Below are 25,418 nucleotides of genomic sequence, written 5' to 3'. Positions count from 1 at the left end.
TCGTGCCCCCTGGCATCATCTGGCAACGCGATCCTGCTATTATTTAGTGGAACAGATGACCATGACATGGAGGACTGGCTTGCCATTCAACGGCTTCGTGCTGAGCAGCACTTGTGTGGTTGAGCGCAACACAAGGACAAAAACTTTAGAAGTTACATTGAAGACGTGCTGTCGTTCTGCAAGTGCATCAACTGATCTGTGGACGAAGCTGACAAAATTAAGCACATCATGAAAGGCATCGATGACCATGCATTCCAGATGCTCGTCACCAAGAGTGCCCAGATGGTTGTTGAGGTAATTCAGCACTGCCAGCAGTACAACAAGCTGCGAAAGTAGCTTGCCTCAATACCATGTTGTGCTGCTCAGCAGGACACACCAGGGCTATCTTCCTTGGGTTTCAGCCACGATGCCACCAACATTTTCACTTTAATGCTGCAGATAAAGCAGTTCTGCCATAAAGTCGCATGTCAACTCTCTCTGGTGACTAGCATACTAGAGACGTTGACATGCTTGGGTCCTTCACTTCATCTAGGAGGGTGAATCATTGCGCCAATTTTTTTTTTTTAGCCAAATTATGGCTGTAAATGTAAAGTCAACATATCCATTCCCAACGGTGGACCTTTCTTGGACCGGCCTGGTCTTATCTGCCGAAAGCTTTGTGGAACGGTGCTGTTGTCAGTTGAGTAAGATGGTGGTTGTGCTTCACATATCCGCGGCGTACGAGCAAAAAGTGTGATTCATTTTCTATGGAGCAAGGGACGAATGCGATCAAAATGCAGAGGGAAATGCTGAGGAAAATGCAGCCCACGTATGGGGAAAGGTGTCTCGCTTTGAGAAGTGTGAGGAGTGTTCGCAAGAGGTTGTGAAGACTTGCATGACAATGAGCGTTTAGTGCTGCAACAGGACAAATATCTGAACAGGTATGAGGACTATGTGGAAAAATAGTGTAAGGTACGTAGAATAGTACGTATATTTGTAATACCTGTATGTACCATATTTTGGCTAATAAAAAGGGGGCAACAACTTTCTGATTTGCCCTCGTAATTCAAATGCAAGTTGCCAAGGTGCTGCCACTTGCCCCTCCCCATTGCTGGACCACTGACTTACACTAACGCTGTCACCCCGCCATATGCTCCTCCAGCTCCTGATGCCTACCATACCACCGCACCTTCCATGTGCTGCTGCCACCTTCATGTCAGGTTCCCGTCCCTTACTCAGCCGCTGGAGCCCGTCGTCAACCTGTGGCATACACCTTATAACCGGCCAACATGCTATACAAGTGGCTTCCTGGGTCATCCAGCACGATTCTGCCCCCATCAGAGCTTCTGTTTTCCTGACAGTGGGGGTGCGTCAAGCTACATGCGTATTCAACTCCTACGTCATGATTCATCCACTCTTCCTCCAAACTCGTCCTCCAGCCGCTGCCACTTCTATTCAAGCCTGTCACTTTCCCCACATCATTGATCTATTTCCCCAAAGGTTCGCCAACGCAGCCCAGCCCGAGGGGAAAACTAACAAAGGCGAGAACTGCATTTTGGTTGAACATTTCAGCACCACATTTTTGTCCTGTGAACAAAATTGAACTGTCTGTAGATGGCGTCACCTTACATACATTAATTGACACCGGAGCTGCCATTTCTATTATTACTAAAAAGCTTTGCCATAATTTAAACAAAGTGATCACTCCACTTGCCTATCTGTCTTTGTGTACGGCAACCTCGCATAGTATTCAGCCTTCTGCATGATGCACAGCTCAGGTTGTCATTGAAAGCATTATGTATGTTGTCAAATTTGTCGCCTTATCTCATTCTTTGCACAACGTCATTCTTGGATGGAATTTCTTATCTGTCAAACTCTTGTCAACTGCGCTCATGCCAAACTTGCGCTATCGGTGCCATGCTTTGACCCTGACAACCGCCATTCTCCTAAAGTTGTTGCCGCCTCTGACATTGACATAGTGCCTTCTTCAGCTGCTCTGGTCCATGTGTAGTATAACTATGTTGCAAACTCATCTGTTTTGTTTACACTGCTGGCCATCGTGTGCACCATCGGAGCTTTCTGCTTCTGCTTGCCATTGTCACTTTTCCAATGGTTCTGCTGCCCTTTATGTGTGGAATCCCTCCACTTACCGATGATTCCTACTCTGCAGCAAGTGCATGCGGAGCTCCGTATCTTTCGATTGCATTCTCCCGTCTACCATGCTTCCGTCTATCATGATGCAGCATCACTTCTGGTTTGTGCCGTCATTCCTCTCACCACGACCGATGTAGATATCTTCACTCATGTCACTGACTTAAAGCTCTCACCTGTTCAGCACATAGAAATTATCGAGCTCCTCCAGCGTTTTCGCGCCTCATTCAACATTGACCGGCTGTCTTTGGGCCGAATGTCAGCAGTCGGTCACCGTAATGACACTGATCAATAAATTCGATTGCGCCAGCGTCCATATCATGTGTCGGCCACTGTACGCCGGATCATCGACCAACAGGTTGGCAACATGCTGGAGCATGGCATCATCCAGCCCTCTACCAGGCCCTGGGCATCTCTGATTGTCCTCGTTAAAAAAGGAAAAAAGAGATGTCTCCATAAGGTTCCGCGTCAACATCGCTACCTTAACCGAGTAATGCATCAAGATCCTCTGCCACGCATTGATGATGCCTTGGACAGCTTACAGGGAGTGGAATTACTTTCCTCACTGGATCTGCACTTTGAGTACTGGCAAGTGGCGATGACAGAGGGCGATCACCAAAAGAAACTTTGTGACACCTGGTGGGCAATAAGAATTCACTGCCATGCCCTTCGGCGTCTGCAACGCGCCTGCCACTTTCGAGCAAATGACAGACACCATTCTTCTAGGCCTGAAGTGAAACACCTGCTTTTGTTACCTAGCTGACGTTGCGATTTTTTCTGCCGACTGTGTTGCACCTCAGCCGCCTCAAGCAAGATCTTGCGTGCCTCTCCATATCAGGACTGCAACTGAATTTGAAGAAATGCTGTTCGGTGCTCGCAAACATACTATTCTTGGTCATGTGGTTTCAAAAGGTGGTATCCTCTCGGATCCTACGAAACTTAGTGCCATATCCGCATTCCCCAAACCAGCTACCATGAAGGAGCTTCGCAGCTTCATCGGCCTACGCTCATATTTCCAATGCTTCGTCCACAATTTTGCCTCCATCATCTCCCCCTTGACCAAGCTTCTTACCGGCCGTTCTAACCTATAGGCATGGTCCGCGGCATGCGACCACGCATTCCAAGAATTCACCTTCTCACTTCCCGCAACGCCTTCTCACTTCGCCTCCAGTACTGCGACACTTCAATGCCTTTGCTCCAACTGAGATCCCCACAGACGCTAGTGGTGTTGGGCTAGGTGCTGTTCTTGCTCAACGCAAAAAGGGCTTCAAAGACTACGTCATAGCATATGCCAACCGCATCCTTACCAAAGCCAAGGTGAACTACTCTATTGCTGAAAAGAAATGTCTGGCCACTATTCGGGGTATCAGAAAATTTCACCCTTATGTGTATGGGTGTCCATTTGACATCATGACCGACCATCATGCCCTATTCTGGTTACTTTTACTAAAATATCCAACTGGTCGGCTCACTTGTTGGGCATTGTGCCTTGAAGAATACATCATCCATATTGTTTTTCGCTCAGGCCTAAAGCATTCAGACACAGACACTCTGTCCCGGTCGCCCCTGCCTTCTGATCCTGTCCTCTCGCGTATTTCCACCTGCGGTGCCTTCACCCTCAACATTTTGACATGCCGTCAGAGCAGCAGAAGGACCCTTTGATTTCTTCTCTTCTAGACTTCTGTTTAGCCAGTCGCCAGCTCTGATGTCTTGAACACTGTGTCGCCAAGCCATGCACTTCATCATTTGGGATAACCTGCTGCACTGCTGCAATTACAACACCAGCAACCGCAAGTGGTTGCTTGTTATTCCGTGAGACCTCTGTTCTGACATGTCCACCACTTTCCACAATGACCCACAATATGGCCACGCTGGTGTAATAAAGACATACTCTCACCTACAGCTTCTGTACTACTGGCGTGGTATGTACGTTTCGTTTCCGGTCATGCCCCATGCACCGACAACACAAGATGCCACCTCAACACGCTGCCGGCGCCTTGCAACCTTTGCCATGCCCCACTCGAGCGTTCAGCCACGTTGGCATTAACCTATACGGTCTGCTTCCTAGCACTTCAAGCAGCAACTGCTGGGTTATTGTTGCCATCGACCACCTCGCGTGGTAAACTGACGCTTTATGTCTGTTATCTGCTACAGCAAAAGACATCAGTTTTATCCTTCAAAACCTGATCTTAATGCATTGAGCGCCTCGAGAATTACTTAGTGACCACGGTCACGTTTTTCTCTCTGATGTCATTACAGTATTGCTAAAGAAGTGTCAAATCATTCACCGCACTACCACGGCATATCACCCCCAAATGAATAGGATGACAGAGTGTTCTAATCATACCCTTGGTGACATGTTGGCCATGTTTGTTTCATCTGACCACTCGAATTGGGATCGGACTCTGCATACTGGCACAAAAAGCACTGCTGGGTTGTGACCTTTCTCCTTTACAGACATGAACCTTTATGCACTATGGACACAATTCTACTTTACGGGCCGGATGCTTCACAGTCAACGACTGTTTCCCAAGCGGCTGCATGGGCCGAAGAATCTCGTCAGCTCGCTCGCTCATTCTTTCATTCACATCCCAGGACCAGTGGCGCCAAAAGCAGGCACGTACCCAGGATTTTTTTTCGAGGGGGGCCCAACCCAAGGTAACTTCTGTGCAAATGGGGGGGGGGGGGGGGTACTTTACAAGTACAAATGTTTATAACGCCCGCCATTCACCATAAAGAAGCGTAAACCCGCAAAATAGGAATGAAATAAGGTGTATATCTTACAGGTACGCCTGTGAGATACACCTCTCCTTTACTACGCAAACAAGGAACCGCATCAAATGGATTCGTGCAGGAAAGAAGCGCGGGAAGAGCGCTGCCAAGAACTATTAAAAAAGCGAAAGTGTAAAATGAAGATTTCTTTGGTAGCATACAACTTAAAAAAAAAAACAGCAGTTGACAACCAAGGCACACGACTCCCGCGGGGTTGTGTTACTCCGCCAGCCAATCACAGAAGCAAACAAAATCGTCGTCATGCGGTCTTTTCAAAATGGCGTCGTACTTTATACCTCCGGAGCGTCTGCTGTTCTTGAAGAATCTTTTCATCGACGGAAAGAATGAGGTGTGCAACAGGCATGGACAAAGTGTACAGAGTCTGAGCATTTCACTCTTCAAAAGTCTACCTGCCATGGTTGCTTAGTGGCTATGATGTTGGGCTGCGAAGCACGAGGTCGCGGGATCGAATCCCGGCCACAGCGGCCGCATTTTCGATTGGGGCAAAATGCGAAAACACCCATGTACTTAGATTTAGGTGCACGTTAAAGAACCCCAGGTGGTCCGGAGTACCCCACTACGGCATGTCTCATGGTTTTGGCACTGTGATGCCCAAATATGGACAAAGGTTCGTGTACTCAAAGGTTTTAACGGTTCTCTTAGGCAGAGCCTCCGAGAACCGAATTGAGGACAAAGCCGTTGGTTTCGAACACACACACAAATTTTTAGTGGAACTATAAAGGCTTAAAATAAATGATAGAAAGAAATAGAAAGAATAAAATAAACTTTCAAATAGACATCAAGGCGGTAAGACACATTTGGGGCTAGTGTGAAGCTAACTAGTGCGTGAGTCTGGGCTTGCCACGACGGCAGGGACGCATAACAGTCTCGATAGGGAGACGCGGCGACAAGTTGGCGAAAGGAGTTGCGCCGGTCTCACCAAAGGTCGTGGTGTAAGTTGACTGACCGGGCGACTGGAGCGCGCCAGCTCTGGCTTGGAGAGGTAAAGCAGGCGGCTTGGCGGCACGAGCAGACGGCGGCGGTGTTCTGGCCGGGCAGCTGGGTGTAGAGCTCGGGCCCGTAGCCCGACTGCTCTTGTCCTGCCCATGGGCACAGAAGCTCGAACGCCGGCCTCGGGCAGCAGGCGGCACGACAGACGGGGGCGGCGTTATGGCCGGGCAGCTGGCGTAGAACTCGGGCCTGTAGCCCAACTGTTCTCGTCCTGCCCACGGGCGCAGAAGCTCGCCGGCCTTGAGGAGCTGACGGCACGCTCGGGTAGACGGGCGACGCACAGGAACGGGCTGGCAGGAGGCCCCGGTCGGGTGAAGTCCTGGTGGCTCGGGTCCGGAACCCGACGGCCTGTCTTCAACTCCTGGTGGTTGACCTCCTCCTGGCGTCGCTTCCTGGAACTCTCCCGGCGTCTGCCCGGCGTCTCCTCAGCGTCTCCTCTCTTCTGCCAGCGCACCACGCTTTTTCTTCTCTCTGGCCGATTAGGCATTCTGCTATTGGCTGCCTGACGCCCCGTGGTCTTTCCTAATTGGTTTGCTTTTTCTTCTTTTAGTTGTTTTTCTTGCGCCGCACGTTCACGTGCCGGACGCTCTTCGGCGTTGTCTCCAGCACGGAATTTCCCTCGGCGCGCGCATTCCTTGTCGTCTGCTCCTGACCGTCCCGATCACTGCACCATGTCGCGCACCACACATCACAGGCACGTATAACTGCATAATTAATTTTTTAACTGAGGTTTTTTAGCGCACGAAAAGGGACGAAAGACAGTGGCAAGACGGGGACACAGCGCTAACTTCCAACAATTGTTTTATTACATGAAGCGGTACACATATATATATATATAATTATTTAAATCTTCAAAAGTCTGCAGTAGAGTTCATTTCACTGCTGAGCTCGTCTTACTCATGAAACTTCACTGCCAACTGAAGTGCAACTTGACAATATACTGCATAGCAGCAGAACTGATAGTTGGGCTAGTTGGTACGAATTCATAGTAAAATATTTAGCGCGCACAATTGACAAGGACAGAGTGAAGCGCTCGTGTGTCCCCCTTCACTCTGTCCTTGTCAATTGTGCACACTAAATAATATTTCACTATGAATATAGTGCATAGTTGCAGTGATGCAAAGATTTTATTTCAGTTGACTAAAGAATTAGGCATTCGCCATTCCATTATAATAGGCGAGAGAAAAGGTATAAATTTACGCTCTAATAATTTTATTTTTGTGGCTACCGCCTGATTTGGGTAACAAGAAAAGTTTGAAGTACGAATTATTTGCAGCCTCGCGGAGGAACAGTGGCTGGTGGTTATGAGGGCGTGTGTGGGGCTTGACTGCAGACTTGAGTTATATCCGACTATAGCAGCGTTTTTTTAATTAGCTCTGGAAGAATTATAGAGAAATATACATTTGCGGAACAATCACAGTTCTTTTTGATGCCTCATTTACTGCTCTACCAAGTGCCTCAGCCGACTCGTATTATTATTTGGGAAGTTGCGTAAAAATGCGTGGCCACCAGTCCCGTATAACCGTGTAGAGCGCAGGACGCTGCGGTTATAGATGTACTGCGCCCACCTTGGAAGGTTAGAAAAACACCTATACATAGGCACAGCAGAGAAGTGGCTACGTCAGACGGCTCGACTGATAACTGTAGAAGCATCATTCAAAACACACGGGATTGTTCTCCACTTCCGGTGGCTTTTTCTCTACTTCCTTCTTAAATAAAAAGATGTTGATCCATAAAGGTTTTCATAAACAACGGCTAAATTTGTTAATATTTGCTTTTTCTTCTTGTTTGGCTGTTGCCTTGGCTCTCTACCTTAGGAGATCGCTTAATTTCTCAACTCCTTGCGACTCTTGTTTCCAGTTGCTAGTTTTGCACGAAAAGTGGTGTACAATTAGGGAAAAACCAGACGAGGTGATGGGTGACAGTCATATTGCTTATGGGTTTAAGAGGAAGCTTTAGCTCGGGTGCTCCCATCTAAACACATGTAAAAGGAGAATTCGTTTTCTCAGCAACCACGGCACTAAATTTGATGAGGTTTGTTGCATTTAAATGATATACTTAAAATCTAGTGACTCCTGTTTTCCAACTTCTGATTTAGATCGTAAATTCTTTATTAAAAGATTGTAAAAAAATCTAAAATATTCAGAAAACGAAGCTATCAAGTTTACAACTGTCTAAGTGAGCAAGGAAAAATAATATCGCAATTATGTGAATTGTATCTGATGTTTCATCTAAAGGGGGCAACGTTTATTGTTACACATGAATCTAAAAAATGCAGTAGTATGGAAATACAGCTTTTGCTGTACCCTTGTACACAACACAACAAATTCACGTAAGACATCAATTGTCGTATCGGATTTGTTCGCTTTGAATGATCTATGGGTGCCGCTTACAGAACTCCAGTATCAGTTTTTCATGCAAAGCTATTAATTTATAAACTTCGTGCATCTATCTTTTCCGAACTTTCGTATTTTTGAATATTTTTTTCAGAAAATTCAGGCCATAAATCGAAATTCCGCTTCAAACAGTCCCTAGAATTTACCTTTTTCTCTGAAATGCAACACATTTTAATAAAATCAGTCCAGGGGTTATCAAAAAAGCATTTTTTGCGTTTTATATGTATTTGAATAGGCCGTGTTCGAGTTTGGCTCGAGCTAAAGCTTCCTCTTAAGGGTTATTGCAGAGTTTTATGATGGACGTTGTTTCACATTATTTTATTTTCCACCATATCTAACCTATATTGCGGGTATATGGTTCCGAGGATCCGCCACCGTCACGGCGAGCCGTCACTCGAGGAAATAATGAAGCACAAGGACAAGTTAAATGCAACTGGCGATTTCTCCGGCTGCAACTCGTTTCTCGTGCATACAGACCAGCTGACTACGAACCGAATCCCTTTCCTGGTCCCTGGATCAGTCTAAACAAAGAACGTTGAACTAACGACGCAACAGCAATGCGCGTACCCGTTGAATAGGTGGTAACAGCTGAACGCATCTCGAGTTAATCGCGCGGGCACCGAATCTATGAGAAAACTGGCCTTCACATCCCAGGAGATGCTGATAACTACCGCCATTCAAAAGGAGTGAAAAAGGCAGCAAAATGTTGATCGCCAAATAGCTGTAAAGTCTCAACATTGATTTGGCAGCGCTTTAGGAATGTGTGTGAGTAGTGGTGGCGTGGGCGTGGAGGGGAGGGGGGGGGGGGGTATGCCGCCTAATTTCGGAGGGGGGGGGGCGGGCCCCCCCCCCAGGGCCCCCCCTGGGTACGTGCCTGGCCAAAAGCATCACCACGATGCATCTACTATGGCTACATGCTTTGATCCCGACTCGCTGGCCTGGTTGTGGGTCCCATATACTCCTCCGGGCCTTTCCACCAAGCTGCTCTCCAAGTACCACGGTCCCTATCGGGTACTGCAACAACCGTCAGCAGTTAACTACTTCATTGAGCCTATGGAAATGACTTCAGACCAGCGACATGGCCACGAAATCGTCCACGGCTCCCCGCTCAAGCAGTACCACGACCATCCTGCCCCTACGTTGCCAGGATGGCTCCTCTTTTGGTGGGAAGTGATTGTGCTGAAGGCACTGGCCACAGTACTGGTGAAAGTATAAGAAGATGACAAGAAGCGCTTGCTCACCTGCTTTGCCATAGCTCCGACTGATTTGTTTAGACCTACCGCTGAAAAGCTACATCAAGTGCTACTAGGCAAACACCCCCATTGCAATTTTTTGAGAATCTACAAGAACTAACCTTTTCAGATGCAAAAACTTTGTACGATAAGCATAGGAGCCACTGCGGCTGCTGGAAAAAGAACTGAGAACATAGTTTTCATGGTGCTGGATTGGGATCACCATCCTAAGTGACATAATTGTTTGAAGTAGGCTGTGGAATGAAGTTCAGGTTGTGGAGCTGCTAGCGTTTACAAAAACACAAGCTTTTTGCTTGTCACTGCCAGAACTATAAATACGTTGTAGCTGCATTAGTAATTGATACTTAGTCCTACTGTTGAAAAATGGTCACGATAAGTGTTAAATAAAACACCTAGTCCAATATGGCGTATACTTCGAGGTGTATTTCTGAATTTGTAGGCTTTGCATACTCTAATGGCTTCAATTTTGCATTACAGCATGCGTCCAGAATTGTTGCTTCCCAGCTTCATTAGTGAATTTTAGTTAATTACGTGTTTAATGAAGGGAATTGTTCATGTACTTAATGTCCACGTAGCATAAAACAAGCAGCACTTGCATAACTCACATATACCTCTGTATCGAAGTGGCGACATTCTCATCCCTGATATGTGTAGATAATTAAACAGTTACTTTGTGAGCCATTAGCTTTGCCTACTTTAAAAAGATGAAATGATATTGAGACTTGAACATTCACGCCTGTTTCACATGTAGATGAAGACAACTTCGCTGTAGAAATTACTTAAGTCTGCAGGTTTTTCCACAAGCTAAAGACAGACAGCAGACTTCTGTGACTTTGCAGAATAACAGCCCAATTTCCAGCGAACCTGTCTTGTGTTGTGAACTTAAAACATACTAAGCCCACTTTAAAATGCTGCCCACATATAATGCTTTCAAGCACTCAAATGACCTTGTTTCTTCTCATTACATTAGTCTTTAAGCTGTTTCATCATGTTACTGCATCAACTCGCCCATTTTTTCTTATTTATGCTTAAGAAAATTTTAGCCAAGGCTGTACTTCACCCATGCACATTTAACTTTGTGTGCACGTCACCATAATGTTCCTCCATCCAACCGAATTCGATTTCGGTTGCTTAGAGTTCTTGTAGCATGATAGGCTAAAATTCTACGCTGTAAAAGAACAACATATTTTGAACTTTTCCTACACATCACCCATAACGTTCCCCTATATGCACGAAATATAGACGAGGTGACTCGTTTAGTTTGAGGCCACCACAGGAGTCGCACATAACACATGACAATAGGGAGAAAATGACAGTTTGGCGAAGTATGGGAGAGGCCTTTGTCCTGCAGTGGGCGTAACCAGGCTGATGATGATGACAGTTCAATAATTATTTGTGAAACTCCTAATTATTCCAGAAACGTTAATATTTTGCTACACATTGCACATAACATGCCCCCAATTTGCACCAAATGTGAATACGATGTGATGTGGAGCCTTCTCAGGACATCGGGAAGCGAAGCAAATAACAGCCACATGACGCATTTGAGTGCTCGATGACATCGGCTGTAGTTACGAAGGCTGTAATTTATGAACACATATTTAGCTATGCATCGCTCATGCACAGAAACTTCTACCAATCCATTTCTACTGATCCTAATGCACCTGCACAAGAGTTTTTGGACTATGGAAGCATCACTGATGTGGAAGACAAGTTCGGTTTGTCAGATTTCCGGAGTTTTGCTTTCTTTGCCGAACCGCTTCAAGGCTGCCATGCGCCGCTGTAAGGATATCCAGAATGTTCTAAAGGTCACAGTTCTTACCTGCAGGGTGTTAAAACCCTTTGGTTGGGATCGATTGCCGGTGGCCATGCAGCAAGTCAAGTTTCATCCGAAAAGATGGCTTGAAGTCGGCCTTGGCATTGTGTTAGGGCTAGTTACTAGGATTAACATTTTATGTTATATCTCAAGAAATTTTTCACAGAAAATTTATATTTGCTGCAGTATTGCATAGGTCCTATGCATTAAAAATTTATATTTTGAAATGTTTTAAAGGTTTTTCTGTGCGAAGCAGCAAATACATTTTTAAATAACCTTTTCTTTGTTCCTACAAAATGCTTGTTCAAGCATTTTCTTTTCAACTTCTTTTAATAAACATGTTGATTCGAAATAGTATTGTTGGAAAGAAATTTTCTTCAATTGACAGTTTGAAAAAATCTGTAAGGTGGCTTTCTTGCAAGAATATTTTCCAGCCGAAAACTTTCGCTCACAGACTGCTTTTCTCGCTCTGAGTGCTTTCTGCACATTCCAGCGAAGGCATACGAGCACCACAAAGGCTTTTCAAAAAATGTCTGCAGGAAGGTCCCACCGCCTTGTAAGCTCTGCGGTGTACAAAGAGAAAGGGGGAAATGAAATAAAGGAAAAGCAGGGAGGAGTGTTGAATGATTGGAATAGTTAATTCTGTGGCCAAGGTTATTTGGCTATGCATGCACGAGCAAGTAAATATACTTGCTCGTGCATGCATAGTAACATTTTTGCAAAGTATCAATTTGATGTTATAGTACACTTTAGTATAAAGCATGCTCTGTGATAGAAAAAAAAGTATTTACTAGACTACGATCTCCGGACTTCCTCGGGGGCGGCCTAAGCTCAGGCCATGAATTTGCCAATTTTTTAAATAAAGTTATCACCACCACTATTCCAAACCTGCTGCTTTTCTCACGGGCAGGAAAGTGTTAATGGCTTTTTCGCAAAAGCTTTAATTAACTGACACTATTTTAACTTTGCCGACGCATCATGCATATCTCCCCAATGCTAGTCATTGCGTGCTTGGAAGAAGTATCCAAGCTATTAAACTGGGAAGGCTTAGTAAGGATCAATTGCAAATACCTCAGCAACCTTAGATTTGCAGATGACATTGTCCTTTTCAGCAGCACTGGGGACGAGTTACAACAATTCTTGAGGACCTTAACAGAGAGAGTATAAGAGTGGTGTTGAAAATTAATATGCAGAAGACAGATAATGATCAATAGCTTGGCAAGAGAACAAGAACTCAGGATCGCCAGTCAGCCTCTAGAGTCTGTGAAGGTGTACGTTTACCTAAGTCAATTACTCACAGGGGACCCTGATCGTGAGAAGGAAATTTACAGAAGAATAAAATTGTGGTTGGAGCGCATTCAACAAACACTGTCAAATCCTGACTGGAAGCTTACCATTATAACTCAAAAGAAAGGTGTACAATCAAGGCATCCTACCAGTGCTGACATATGGGGCAGAAACTTGGAGACTAACAAAGGAGCTTGAAAACAAGTTAAGGACCGTGCAAAGAGCGATGGAACGAAGAAAGTTGGGCATAACATTAAGAGACAAGAAGAGAGCGGCGTGGATCGGAGAGAAAACAGGGATAGCCGATATTTTAATTGGTATTAAGAGAAAGAAATGGAGCTGGGCAGGTTATGTAATGCATATGTAAGATAACTGGTAGAGCATTAGGGTTACAGAATGGGTGCCAAGAGAAGGGAAGTGCAGTCAAGGACAGCAGAAGACTAGGCAGGTGGTGAAATTCAAAAATTTCCAGGCGCTAGTTGGAATCAGTTGGCGCAGGACAGGGGTAATTGGAGATTGCAGGGAGAGGCCTTCGTCATAGAGTGGACATAAAATATGATGATGATGGTGGTTGTGGTAGTCGTGTGATGATGATGATGATGATGATGATGCGTAATATGCCTTTCATTGCCTCAGAATGTCAACATTGAATTGAATTCTGTGACTTTACGTGCCAAAACCCCAATTTGATTATGAGGCATGCCATAGAATCCGGATTCATTTTCACGACCAGGGGATCTTTAACATGCCCCCAATGCACGGGACACAGGCATTATTGCATTTCGACCACAATTGAATGCAGCCGCTGCGTATTGGATTTGATATCACAACTTCGTACTTAGCAGTGTTACACCACGGCTGCTAGGCCACTGCAGTGGGTAATGTCAATTTTGTGGCATGTTGACTTCTTTCAGGACATGTTGAAAACTTCCTATGTGGTTTGTAAAATGCACTTCTGAAACTTTAGCTAGGCTTCACACATAACATGGCCTCCAGTCTCTGCAAATATATAATTGCTGTAACCTTGGGTACTTTCTAGGCAACAGAGACACATAGTGAGAGTTTTATTTACGTCTCTACCCAAGCAAAAAGTGAATGTTTAGTAATTGTTTAGCCCAGGGCTTAAGGTCTACCTTCAGTGAAAAGGGGGGGATGGGGGGGGGCCTCTTAGGGCACCGAACAGTATAGCGCGCACACACTCACATGTGCTCACATATATATATTGCTATGGAATAGTATTTTCAATGACGAAGAGGCGAACAGTGAGAAAATGACGACGACGATTGGAGGCTAGCGCGGGCTGTTGCCTCTTGGCCAAGTGCGACGTATTACGTTGTAAATATACTTGTATATAGCTTTTCATCTGCGTCTTCTTACATAACATACCTGGTGGAGGTGGACGTTCCCTGTACCTCGTCACGGAGCTTCGCAGTGGACGATACGTCGAGCCTTCCTTCATGGCTCCCGGCAATGACAACTCAACTCAGCCGCTTCCGACACATGCTGCCACTTCGACGACCTACATCACTCTCCCTGCTCTTCGTGATCCTGGTGTATTCTCGGGCAAAGGTGGGGAAGACATCGAGGACTGGATCAGCCTGTACGAACACGTCAGCCGCAATAACCGGTGGGACCCTACTATCATGCTCACCAACGTAGTCTTTTACGTCGGTGGCACACCTCGAGTTTGGTTTCGGACGTACGAAGATGAGCTCACCAGTTGGGATTCGCTTAAGCAAAAGCTCAGAGACTTGCTCGGCAACCCCTACGGTCACCAACTTGCCGCGCAGAAGGCGCTTTCCGGCCGTGTGCAGACGTCAACAGAGCCCTATGTCACTTACATTCAGGACGTCTTGGCTCTGTGCCACAAGGTTGACACCCACATGACTGAGTCAGACAAGGTTTCCCACATCCTCAAAGGCATTGCCGATGATGCCTTCAACTTGCTCGTTTTCAACAACGTGGCGACGGTGGATGCAGTTATAAAAGAGTGCCGCCGCCTTGAACTCGCTAAAAGCCAACGTATCGACCAGCAGTTTGCCCGTTTTCGCAACACCCCAGCGACATCTTCCTGTGCCGATGCTCCTCGTCCCAACAACACTGGCGATTGTACCAGGATCGTCCGGCGTGAGATCGAGGCCGCCTATCCGGCTGCCTTCGACTCCAGCCCCACCAACGCACCTGCAGTCACGGTTTCCCTGATCCAGGCAGTTGTCTGCCAGGAGTTCGCAAACATGGGTCTTCACACCATCTGCTCGGCCCATCGCCCTGACACCCACCCGGCTTCTTCGATTCCGCCCCGTTTCGGATCTTATTACCCACCAGGTGTCCGCAACCCATCTGAATGGTGCACTGCTGACGACAAGCCCATTTGTTTTTACTGCTGTCAAATCGGGCACATTTCTTGGCACTGTCGCAGTCGCTGGAGTTCCCCGACCCGATCTACTTATATACTCTCGACGCCCAGGTGGCCCTTCTCCTCCCTATGCTGCATGCTCCGATAATGCCACCACTGATTCTCCTGCACCGAACCGTCCCTATTCTCGTTCGCCTTCGGCCCAACGATGGCAATCTCGCTCTCCCCACCCCCGTCGCTCCTTTTCGCCGACTCCCTTCGGACGCCGCACCCAGCCAGAAAACTAGACGATGCAGCGCCTCTAGGTGACGCTGCATTGCTCCCTACGCCGCCAAATCCTCTACTGACGTTGCCCACTCATCTGAACCTTCTTGACGTGCAAGTCGATGGTGTTTCTGTATCTGCTTTTATAGACCCTGGGACGCATTTGTCGATAATGAGAGCTGACTTTTGTAACCGCCTGAAGAAAACAATCACGCCCGCCACGACGCTTGTTGTCCGTGTCGCTGATGGTGGAACAGCCCCCGTAATTGGTATGTGTGCCGCCCGTGTCTCCTTCGCCGATCGCTCCACAATCGTGCTATTCACAGTCATCGCCCACTGTCCCCACCACGACATCATCGTCGGCATGGACTTCCTCTCCGCATATTCTGCTCTCATCGATTGTTCCGCCAGTACTCTCCGCCTTGACCTGCCTGTTCTGGATCCCGCTGAACTGCACCCCAGTCGCCTCAGTTCCGTCAACTTCGTTCGCTTGCCACCTTCGGCACTGACTTACGTTGACTTAGTGTCATCCCCACCAGTGCCCGATGGTCACTACATTGCGGCTCCTATGCAAGACATCCTACTTACACACGGTATCACAGTATACTTCATACCGTTTTATCTATTATGGCGAATTGTGTCTGCCTGCCAGTGGTCAATTTTGGCTTGACGTCACACGGGATGTCTCTGGCCCAGCTTTGCTCAATCGAGGATCACTCAATAGCATCTATTGCAGTAGACGACAATTCAGCCGATGCTCCTCTACCATCGCAGTCGGCAACTTGTAGCATCGCCGACTTACAGAAAATTATTGCGCCCGACATGCTGTCCAAGCACGCTTGTGCGCTCTACCGCGTTCTGTTTTCCTACCACGATATTTTTTACTTTATCGTCCTTTGGCCCAAACTACAGCTGTTAAGCATCACATTAATACCGGCGATGCCCCTCGTGTTCATTGCCACTCGTATCGAGTGTCACCAGCTGAGCGTCAAGTTATTCACGCAGAAGTTCGCAAAATGCTTGCCAAGAACGTTATAGAACCATCATATAGTCCATGGGCATCACCTGTTGTACTGGTAAAAAAGAAGGATGGCTCATGGCGCTTTTGCATGGATTATCGGCACCTTAACAGGGTTACCAAATAAGACGTGTATCCCCTACCTCGGATTGATGACGCCCTTGACTGCCTCCACGGTACTCGCTACTTCTCCTCTATTGACCTTCGCTCCGGCTATATTAGATTGCCGTGGACGATCTCGACTGCGAGAAGACTGCTTCTGTAACACCGGACGGTCTTTATCAATTCAAAGTGATGCTGTTCGGTCTATGTAAGGCTCCTGCCACTTTTGAACGCATGATGAAACCCTTCTTCACGGTTTCAAATGGTCGATGTGCCTGTGCTACTTGGACAACCTTATAGTATTCTCCCCAACGTTCGCTACGCACCTCAAGCGCCTCTCGGCAGTCCTGGATGTTTTTCGTCGAGCCGGTTTGCTACTGAACGCATCGAAGTGCCAATTCAACCATCACCAGATTACTGTCCTTGGGCATCTCGTTGACGCGAACGGAGTGCAACCGGACCCAGGCAAGATCCATGCTGTTACGCACTTCCTTGTTCCGAAGTGTGACAAGGATGTGCGCAGCTGCATCGGCCTTTGTTCGTACTTCTGCCGTCTCGTGAAAAATTTCGCGGCCATAGCACGACCACTAACTGAGCTTTTGAAGAAAGACGCCCCTTTCCAGTGGGGCGATGACGAGGCCTCTGCATTCTCGCATCTAATCGACCTTCTCCGAACGCCTCCCGTTCTGGCCCATTTCGATCCTTCTGCGCCTACCGAAGTCCGTACTGATGCCAGTGGTCACGGAATTGGCACAGTACTGGCACAACGCCAGCGCGGCTGGCACGGCAACGGCCATGTTATCGCTTTCGCCAGCAGGCTCCTCTCACCCTCCGAGCGCAACTATTCCATCACTGAGCACGAGTGTCTGGCCCTAGTTTGGGCAGTTGCGAAGTTTCGCCCATACTTATATGGCCGACCCTTTTCCATTGTCAAAGACCATCACGCGCTTTGCTGGTTATGCTCACTGAAAGATCCTACAGGAGCACTTAGTAGCTGGGCATTACGCCTCCAAGAATATTCGTATACTGTCACCTACAAATTTGGCCGACTACTCAACGACGCTGACTGCCTGTCTCGCTACCCGGTAGACGAGCCTGAGGACGCCGACAGTAGTACCGCCAACGGCGTTTTCTCTGTGTCTACCTTCGCTAACATCGCCGATAAGCAGTACCAAGACCTATCGCTGCGAGCACTCATCGAATGTCTGTGCTCTACACCTACAGACGCATTTGTTCGCCGATATGTCCTCGAGGGCGGCATTCTGTACCGAAGGAACTTCCTCCCTGACGGATCTGATCTTCTTCTTGTTGTGCCAAAACATCTACGACAGACTGTGCTCTTTAAGATGCATGACACACCCACTGCAGGACATCTTGGGGTAACCCACATGTACGACCACGTCCGCCGCCGCTTCTATTGGCCTGGTCCCGCTCGCTCCATCCGACGCTATGCTGCTGCCTGTGATCCCTGCCAGCATCGGAAAACACCTCAGGTGCTACCTGCCGGTCATCTCCAGCCGATCACCGTCCCTGTGGAACCATTCTTTCGTGTTGGATTAGACCTCCTCGGTCCCTTTCCCACGTCATCCTCTGGGAAGAAATGGGTAGCCGTCGCAACTGATTACGCCACCGCTACGCTATCATGCGGGCTCTCCCTACAAGTTGCGCCACTGACGTCGCAGACTTTCTCTTGCGTGACAGTATCTTACTTCATGGCAGCCCCGCGACAGCTGCTTACTGACCGTGGTCGTAACTTCCTCTCGAAAGTTATCGCCAACATTGCGCGTTCCTGCTCTACTCCACAAGCTGACTACCTCATACCATCCTCAAGCCAATGGCCTGACAGAGCGGTTAAACCGTACTCTTACCGATATGCTGTCCAAGTACATTTCCAAGGACCACCACGACTGGGACATTGCCCTTCCTTACGTCACATTTGCTTATAATTCTTCCCGGCATGACACCGCCGGATTTTCTCCATTTTATCTACTCTACGGTCGCTAACTGACCTTGCCCCTTGACACGGCACTTCCTCCTGCTGCGATCTCAACAAGCAAGTATGCGTGCGGCGCCATCGCCCTCGCCAACCATGCACGCCAGCTTGCCCGTGCTCGACTGACGGACTCACAAACCACTCAGCAGCGTCAGTACAACGCCCACCACCGTGACTTACAGTTTTCGCCTGGTGCGTTCGTGCTCCTGTGGTCACCCTCTCGCCACGTCGGACTTTCAGAAAAGCTCCTTTCGCGATACACAGGGCCCTACCGCGTGCTGCGCCAGGTGACGCCTGTGACGTACGAAATTGCTCCTGTGAGCTCAACCTCGTCATCTACTCTGGCATCTAGTGATGTCATGCACGTCAGTAGGCTCAAGGCCTACTGCACTGCTTCCGAGTCCAGCCTTGAGTCACTCCAAGACGGCGCTTTTGCCGCCGGGGGTAGTGCTACGGTATAGTATTTCCAATGACGAAGAGGCGAGCAGTGAGAAGACTACGATGACGATTGGAGGCTAGCACGGGCTGTTGCCTCTTGGCCAAGTGTGGCGTATTACGTTGTAAATATACTAGTATATAGCTTTTCATCTGTGTCTTCTTACATAACAGTATAATCAACCGATAAATTGTGATTAAATGTTTGTTTGAAAAATTGGAGAATATTAATTGCCCCGCAAAGGGCACTACTGGTAATAAAGTAACTTCCAGCACTTGTCGAGTGGGTGCCGCAGTACTACAGTTGACATGCCAAAGGGGGGCCGGGTACCCCCGTGCCTTGCCTCATTTTAAGCACTGGTTTAGCCCTTAATGACCCAACTGACTTTAAACTTTCCCGCTATTATCAGCATTTGCAGAAATTAAGTGAAAATATAAATTAATAAAAAGCAGAGCACATGTGCGCTAACAATACTATAGCAAGCTCTTAGCTAATTGAAAGATTTAACAATTGAGAAGTTAAGGACAACCTAAAAGAAACTTCAGATGTGGATGACAGAAGTCTTGCAGTGACAAATTGAGGGGCAGGGGAGAGGGGGGTGGCACCACAGAGGGGGTACAATTCAGGGGGGGGAGGGGGGGGGGCTCTCGGCTCCCAAGCCCTTCTGCAGTCGGCATCTATGCCGTGAAAGTATATGATGATGGCACTTCGAAAAAGGCAAAAACGAACTCTCTGGTAGCTATGTTGTCAACCATTGTCATGGATACTGACGTAGTATTGGCTCATGTCATCCTGTGCCTTTGAACATGCACTGGTACATTGCAATGTCTCGTAACACTCTAACACACATGGTCCAAGAGACAGTAATTCTTTGTTGTCACCACATCCACTCATCTTCCACTTGTGTAGCTTGCTCTGTGCATACTTTCGTGCCTTGTGTAGAGTTTGCTGTGGTGTGTAGTATCTGACATGGATGGTGTTTGGCCAGACTCTGCTAGACATAGGAACTCAATGCCTGGTAGCTTTCCAACCATTTCAGTTAGAGTTTGCAGTGAGCTCACAGCTAAATAGTTTGTTATATTTGTTGGTAAGTAAGTTTTGCATTGTTTAAATGTGGTGTATGTATGGCACATCAACTATAATTTGGTCTTTAAGTGACCTGTGGTTCTGATGTGGCAGGTGCTCCTCAGCTGAAGCAGTGGCCCTGAACCTGCTCAAACGCTTCTCAGAAAAGCAGCTGCCCAAGGCCTCAGACCTGCAGTGGCTGGTGTCAGAGCAAGATGCGGCCCAGTCGGTATGTGCTCCTTTATTCGAACAGTTCGACACTGTACTGCATGTCCCAGTTAATGTTAGCTGAGCTATTTAAAGGAAATATGCTAAATAAACATAGTGCAAGATACGGTTCTAAGACCTATGGTGCTCCGTCGTCAAAGGTGTGACGACCAAATGCTGTAGGTCTTGTAATCTTATATTGTACCATGTATCTTAAATCTTCTCCTTTTCTTTTGATAGCTTGGCTAACGTTAGCTGGCACACCCAATATATTGATATAAGAAAGCTGAAGGAGGAGCTAAAATTATATTGTTGTAGCTAAGCATGTACAAATTACACATACGCAGCAGCCGCCACAGACAGCCCTCTGCTCATGCAGCGCTTTATTTCCATATATGGTATCGGTGACGTCTGGCGAATGACGACACATGCTACTCTGGCGCCATCTCGTAGCAATCGTCACCGCAGAGCCTGTCTTATGCAGCACTACGGTCTTCATCTCACGCTTTCGTCATAGCCTCCTCCTCTGCTTTCCACCTCATGGTTCCACTGCACCCTCCTCCCCCGCTTCCCTCCTCGCACTCTCTTTGTTATCACCATCTTTCATCTGTGCTCCATGTTCACTCTTTCATCCTTCGCTGTGCTCGTTCGCTTGGTTACAAGAGCCGACGCCGACGCTCGTCATTTTAACAGGTACCTGACAACTGCACTCTGAAAGACTGCAGCCATTGAGACTCCGCATACCGCGTGATGGTGCCTCCCGCACAGTTTCTCTTAATTTTCGCATTTACAACACTGGACTTTTCAGCACTTCTGGCAAGTAGCCAGCGCACGTGCCGCCACTCTTGGCTGTCGCCACTGCTGTCAGATCGGCCAGGGCGCCTGTATGTAAAGTGTACTAGAATATGGTTGAGGGGAGGGGGGGGGGGGGGCAAAGTGGTGTGGCGCACCCTAGCTGAGGCGTAAAACAATTAAAATTAGGCTGAGGGTGCTGTGAGCAAACTAGATATTGGGGGTGTGTGCAATGCAGCAGCTTGAATGGGTGGGCACCTCTCTTCCAGGGCCGGTATAGCGTAAAACTATTCCAATCTGCTTTTGTGCCCACTTGGGCAAGGCCTGAGCCTTTTGACCTATCACGAAGTGCAAAGGGCAGATTTGGAATGAAAACAGATAAAACTAGTTTTACGTTATACTGGCCCAGGGTCGATTGCGGCTCTCTTGGTCTGTGGTCACATATCATCATCAGCAGCATCATTATCAGGCTGTTTTATGTCACCTGCAGGATGGAGGCCTCTCTTCAATCTCCAATTACCCCTGTCCTGCGCCAACCAATTCCAACTAGCGCTTGCGAATTTCCTAATTTCATTGCTCCACCTTATCTCCTGCCATTCTCGACTGCATTTCCCTTCTCTTGGTACCCATTCCATAACCCTAATGGTCCTACAATTATCTAACTGGCGCATTACATTACCTGCCCAGCTCCATTTATTTCTCTTAATGTCAATTAAAAAATCGCTATACCCGTTTGCTTTCTGATCCAAACTGCCCTCTTTCTGTCTCTTAACTTTATGCCTAGCAATCTTCGTTCCATCGCTCTTTGCGTGGTCCTTAACTTGTTATTAAGCTTCTTTGTCAGTCTCCAAGTCACTGCCCCATATGTCAGCACCAGTAAAATGCACTGATTGTACACCTTCCTTTTCAATGATAATGGTAAGCTTCCAGTCAGGAGCTGACAATGTCTGCCGTATGTGATCCAACCCATTTTTATTCTTCTATGAATTTCCTTCTCATGAGCAGGGTTCCCTGTGATTAATTGACTAAGGTAAACATACTCCTTCACAGACTCTAGAGGCTGACTGGCGACCCTGAACTTTTGTCCCCTGCCCTTGCTATTCATCATTATCTTTGTCTTCTGCATATTAATCTTCAACCACAATCTTACACTCTCTCTGTTGAGGTCCTCAATAATTTGTTGTAACTCGCCTGCAGTGTTGCTGAATAGAAGAATGAAATTGGCACACCGAAGGTTGCCGAGATATTCGCCGTCGATCCTTATTCCTAAGCCTTCCCAGTTTAATAGCTTGAATACTTCTTCCAAGCACACAGTGAATAGCATCGGAGAGATTGTGTCTCCCTGTCTGACCCCTTTCTTTATAAATATCTTCCTGCTTTTCTTGTGTAGAATTAAGGTAGCTGTAGAGCCTCTGTAGATATTTTCCAAGTTATTTATGTAAGCAGTCTGTACTTTTTGATTATGTAATGCCTCTACGACTGCTGGTATCTCTACTGAATCAAATGCCTTTTCGTAATCTATGAGAGACATATAGAGAGGCTTATTGTACTCTGCCGATTTCTAGATAACCTGATTAATGACATGAATGTAATCCTTTGTAGAGTATCCCTTCCTGAAACCAGTCTGTTCCCTTGGTTGACTAAAGTCCAGTGTTGCCCTTATTCTATTGGAAATTATCTTGGTAAATATTTCATATAATACTGGGAGTAAGCTAATGGGCCTATAATTTTTCAATTCTTTAACGTCTCACTTTTTGTAGATCAGTATAATGTTTGCCGGCTTACGGCTTACGTAAATACCTTGGAAAATATCTACAGAGATTCCACAGCCACCTTAATTCTGCACAAGAAAAGTAGGTAGATACCTATAAAGAAAGGGGTCAGACAAGGAGACACAATCCTCCAATGCTATTCACTGCATGCTTAGAAGAAGTAATCAAGCTATTAAACTGGGAAGGCTTAGGAGTAAAGATTGACGGCGAATACCTCTACAACCTTCGATTTGCCGATGACATTGTTCTATTCAGCAACAATGCAGACGAGTTGCAACAAATGATTGACAACCTTAACAGGGAGAGCATAAGAGTGGGGCTGAAGATTAATATCCAGAAGACAAAGATAATGATAAATAACCTGGCAAGGGAACAAGAGTTCAAGATCGCAAGTCAGCCTCTGGAGTCTGTGGAGGGGTACGTTTACCTAGGTCAACTAACCACAGGGAACCCGGACCATGAGAAGGAAATTCACAGAAGAATAAAAATGGGTTGGATCGCATATGGCAGACATTGTCAGCTCCTGACTGGGAGCTTACCATTATCATGGAAAAGGAAAGTATACAATCAGTGCATTTTACCGGTGCCGACATATGGCGCAGAGACTTGGAGGCTGACATGGAAGCTTGAGAACAAGTTAAGGACCGTGCAAAGAGCAATGGAACGAAGAATGCTAGGCATAGCTTTAAGAGACAGAAAGAGAGCGGTTTAGATCAAAGAGCAAACGGGTATAGACGATATTCTAATAGACATTAAGAGAAAAAAAATGACGCTGGGCAGGTCATGTAATGCGCAGACTAGATAACCGTTGGACTATTAGGACGACAGAATGGGTACCAAGGGAAGGGAAGCGCAGTAGAGGACGGTAGAAGACTAGATGGTGCGACGAAAAAAGCTTATGTCGAGTTAGACACTTTCATTCTTTGTCGTTTCTTTATTTGGTCCTTTGTCACTTGGGCAAGCTTGCCTACTGGTTGCCTTGGTGCCTTGCCTCCCACTTCAATTGCTGCCGCTGAAGCCAGCCTGGTTATGGTTTCATTCATTTCCTCTAAGTCATCTTCATCTCTCTAAGGCTGGATATTTGTTTGCAGGTGCCAACCTGAATTGGTCTGCTTTTACCCTTACTCTCTCTAGGTTGACCTGTTTCTTCTTGACAAATTTTACTCTTTCTCTGTTCAAATTGAGGTGAATCCTAACCCTCACTAATCAATGATCACTGCACTTTACCCTACCTGTCACTTCTACATCCTGCACTACACTGGGATCAGCAGAAAGCATAAAATCAATTTCATTTCTTGTTTCACCATTAGGGCTTTCCAGGTCCACTTTCTATTGCTACGCTTCTTGAAAAAGGTGTTCATTATTCTCAGCTTATTCCTTTCTGCGAATTCTACCAGCATCTCTCCTCTAGTGTTCCTATTATCGACGCTGTAGTTGCCAATTGCTTGTTCACTAGCCTGCTTTTTTCCTACTTTTGCATTGAAGTCACCCATTACTACAGTATACAGAGTTTGCACTTTTCTCATTGCTAATTGAACATTTTCATAAATCTGATCTACTTTATCATCATTGTGACTAGATGTTGGAGTGTGGGCTTGTACTACCTTTAAGCTATACCTCTTATTAAGTTTGATTATAACTACTGCTACCCCCTCATTAATCCTTTAGAACTTGTCAATGTTGCCCGCTATGTCCTTATGGATTAGGAATCCAATCCCGTATTGCTTCTTATTTGGGAGACCTCTATAGCAGAGGACATGGCCGTTAATCAGCACTGTATAAGCTTCACCAGTTCTTCTAATCTCACTAGAGCCAATGATATCCCAAACAATGTCTAATAGTTCCTCAAGGAGTCCTGCTAAGCTAGCCTCACTTGACGAAGTTCGGCTGTTAAAGGTTGCCAGGGTCAGTTTGCATTGGCGGCCTGTCCGGGTCCAGAGATTCTTAGCATCCTCTGCTGCATTACGGGTCTGACCACCGCCTTGGTCAGGTACTCCGCAGCTCCTGGGGACTGAGAGCCATGGGTTAATTGTAGGAATCATGAAGGAGAGGGTGGCCGAATACCGCATCAGGGAGGCCAATTTCTGTTCTGGTGAGGTAGTGGCTTTGTTGAACTTTAGTGAATCTTCCTAATTTGGTTGCACCTGGATTAGTATAGCCCGACTCGCTCTCTGCATCTTTTGCCGGTGAAAAAAAAATGTTGTTATAAAAAAATATCTTGGGCTATCTTTAAAAGCTCGAACTCACTAATGCAGGATGCATGTTTTTTGTTATTGCTACCACTAATTAAAAAAATTAACTCGCCACCCCCACCCTGCAAAAATGGATGTCCAACAAAGCTGTTGAAAACCACTGCTACAACTGCTGACAGGGGCAGAATGATTCAGGGGATAGTAATTCAGAGTGATGGGAGTAATGGTGATTTTTGCAGCAAGCTGCCACTGGCCGTAAGGCCATTTCTGTTCCCTTTGCTGTTCCTCGTATTCATGCTGCTCCTTTGGAGTCCTAACTATATGTTGCCTACCCATAGCAGTGCAGCAAATGAAATCAGTTGCTGGGATGGTTCTTTTATATATGAAAGGCTAGTCATGTCGCAGGTTGCCGTCACCTCATCAGCTTGCACAACAGTAATCCTTACCAGGAAACATATGCAGGGAGTGCTATGTGCCTCACATTGTTAGTAGGAGCGCCTTATTATCAATGATGTGGTTTGAAAGTTGGGATGCATGTTTTGTTCTTGTTCTTTAT

At 46.7% G+C, this 25,418-nt stretch overlaps 1 protein-coding gene across 9 annotated transcripts in view; it reads left to right on the top strand.

Moving 5' to 3' along the window:
* LOC126543058 (run domain Beclin-1-interacting and cysteine-rich domain-containing protein-like) overlaps positions 1-25,418 on the top strand; it is a 454,654-nt gene that overhangs the window by 254,092 nt on the left and 175,144 nt on the right. For all 9 annotated transcript variants that reach the window (XR_008615039.1, XM_055077611.1, XM_050190205.2 and 6 more), the window contains one exon: positions 20,014-20,128. Coding sequence is in view for 8 of the 9 variants with exons in the window: in XM_055077611.1 (XP_054933586.1) it covers positions 20,014-20,128 (115 nt within the window). In the remaining variant the exon portion in view is untranslated. The remainder of the gene's footprint in view (positions 1-20,013; positions 20,129-25,418) is intronic.

This window comes from Dermacentor andersoni, chromosome 2 (genome assembly GCF_023375885.2).
Source record: "Dermacentor andersoni chromosome 2, qqDerAnde1_hic_scaffold, whole genome shotgun sequence".
Taxonomy (NCBI): Eukaryota; Metazoa; Arthropoda; class Arachnida; order Ixodida; family Ixodidae; genus Dermacentor; species Dermacentor andersoni.
The sequence above is the reverse complement of the archived record's forward strand: the minus strand, read 5'-3'. Positions and strand labels throughout refer to the sequence as shown.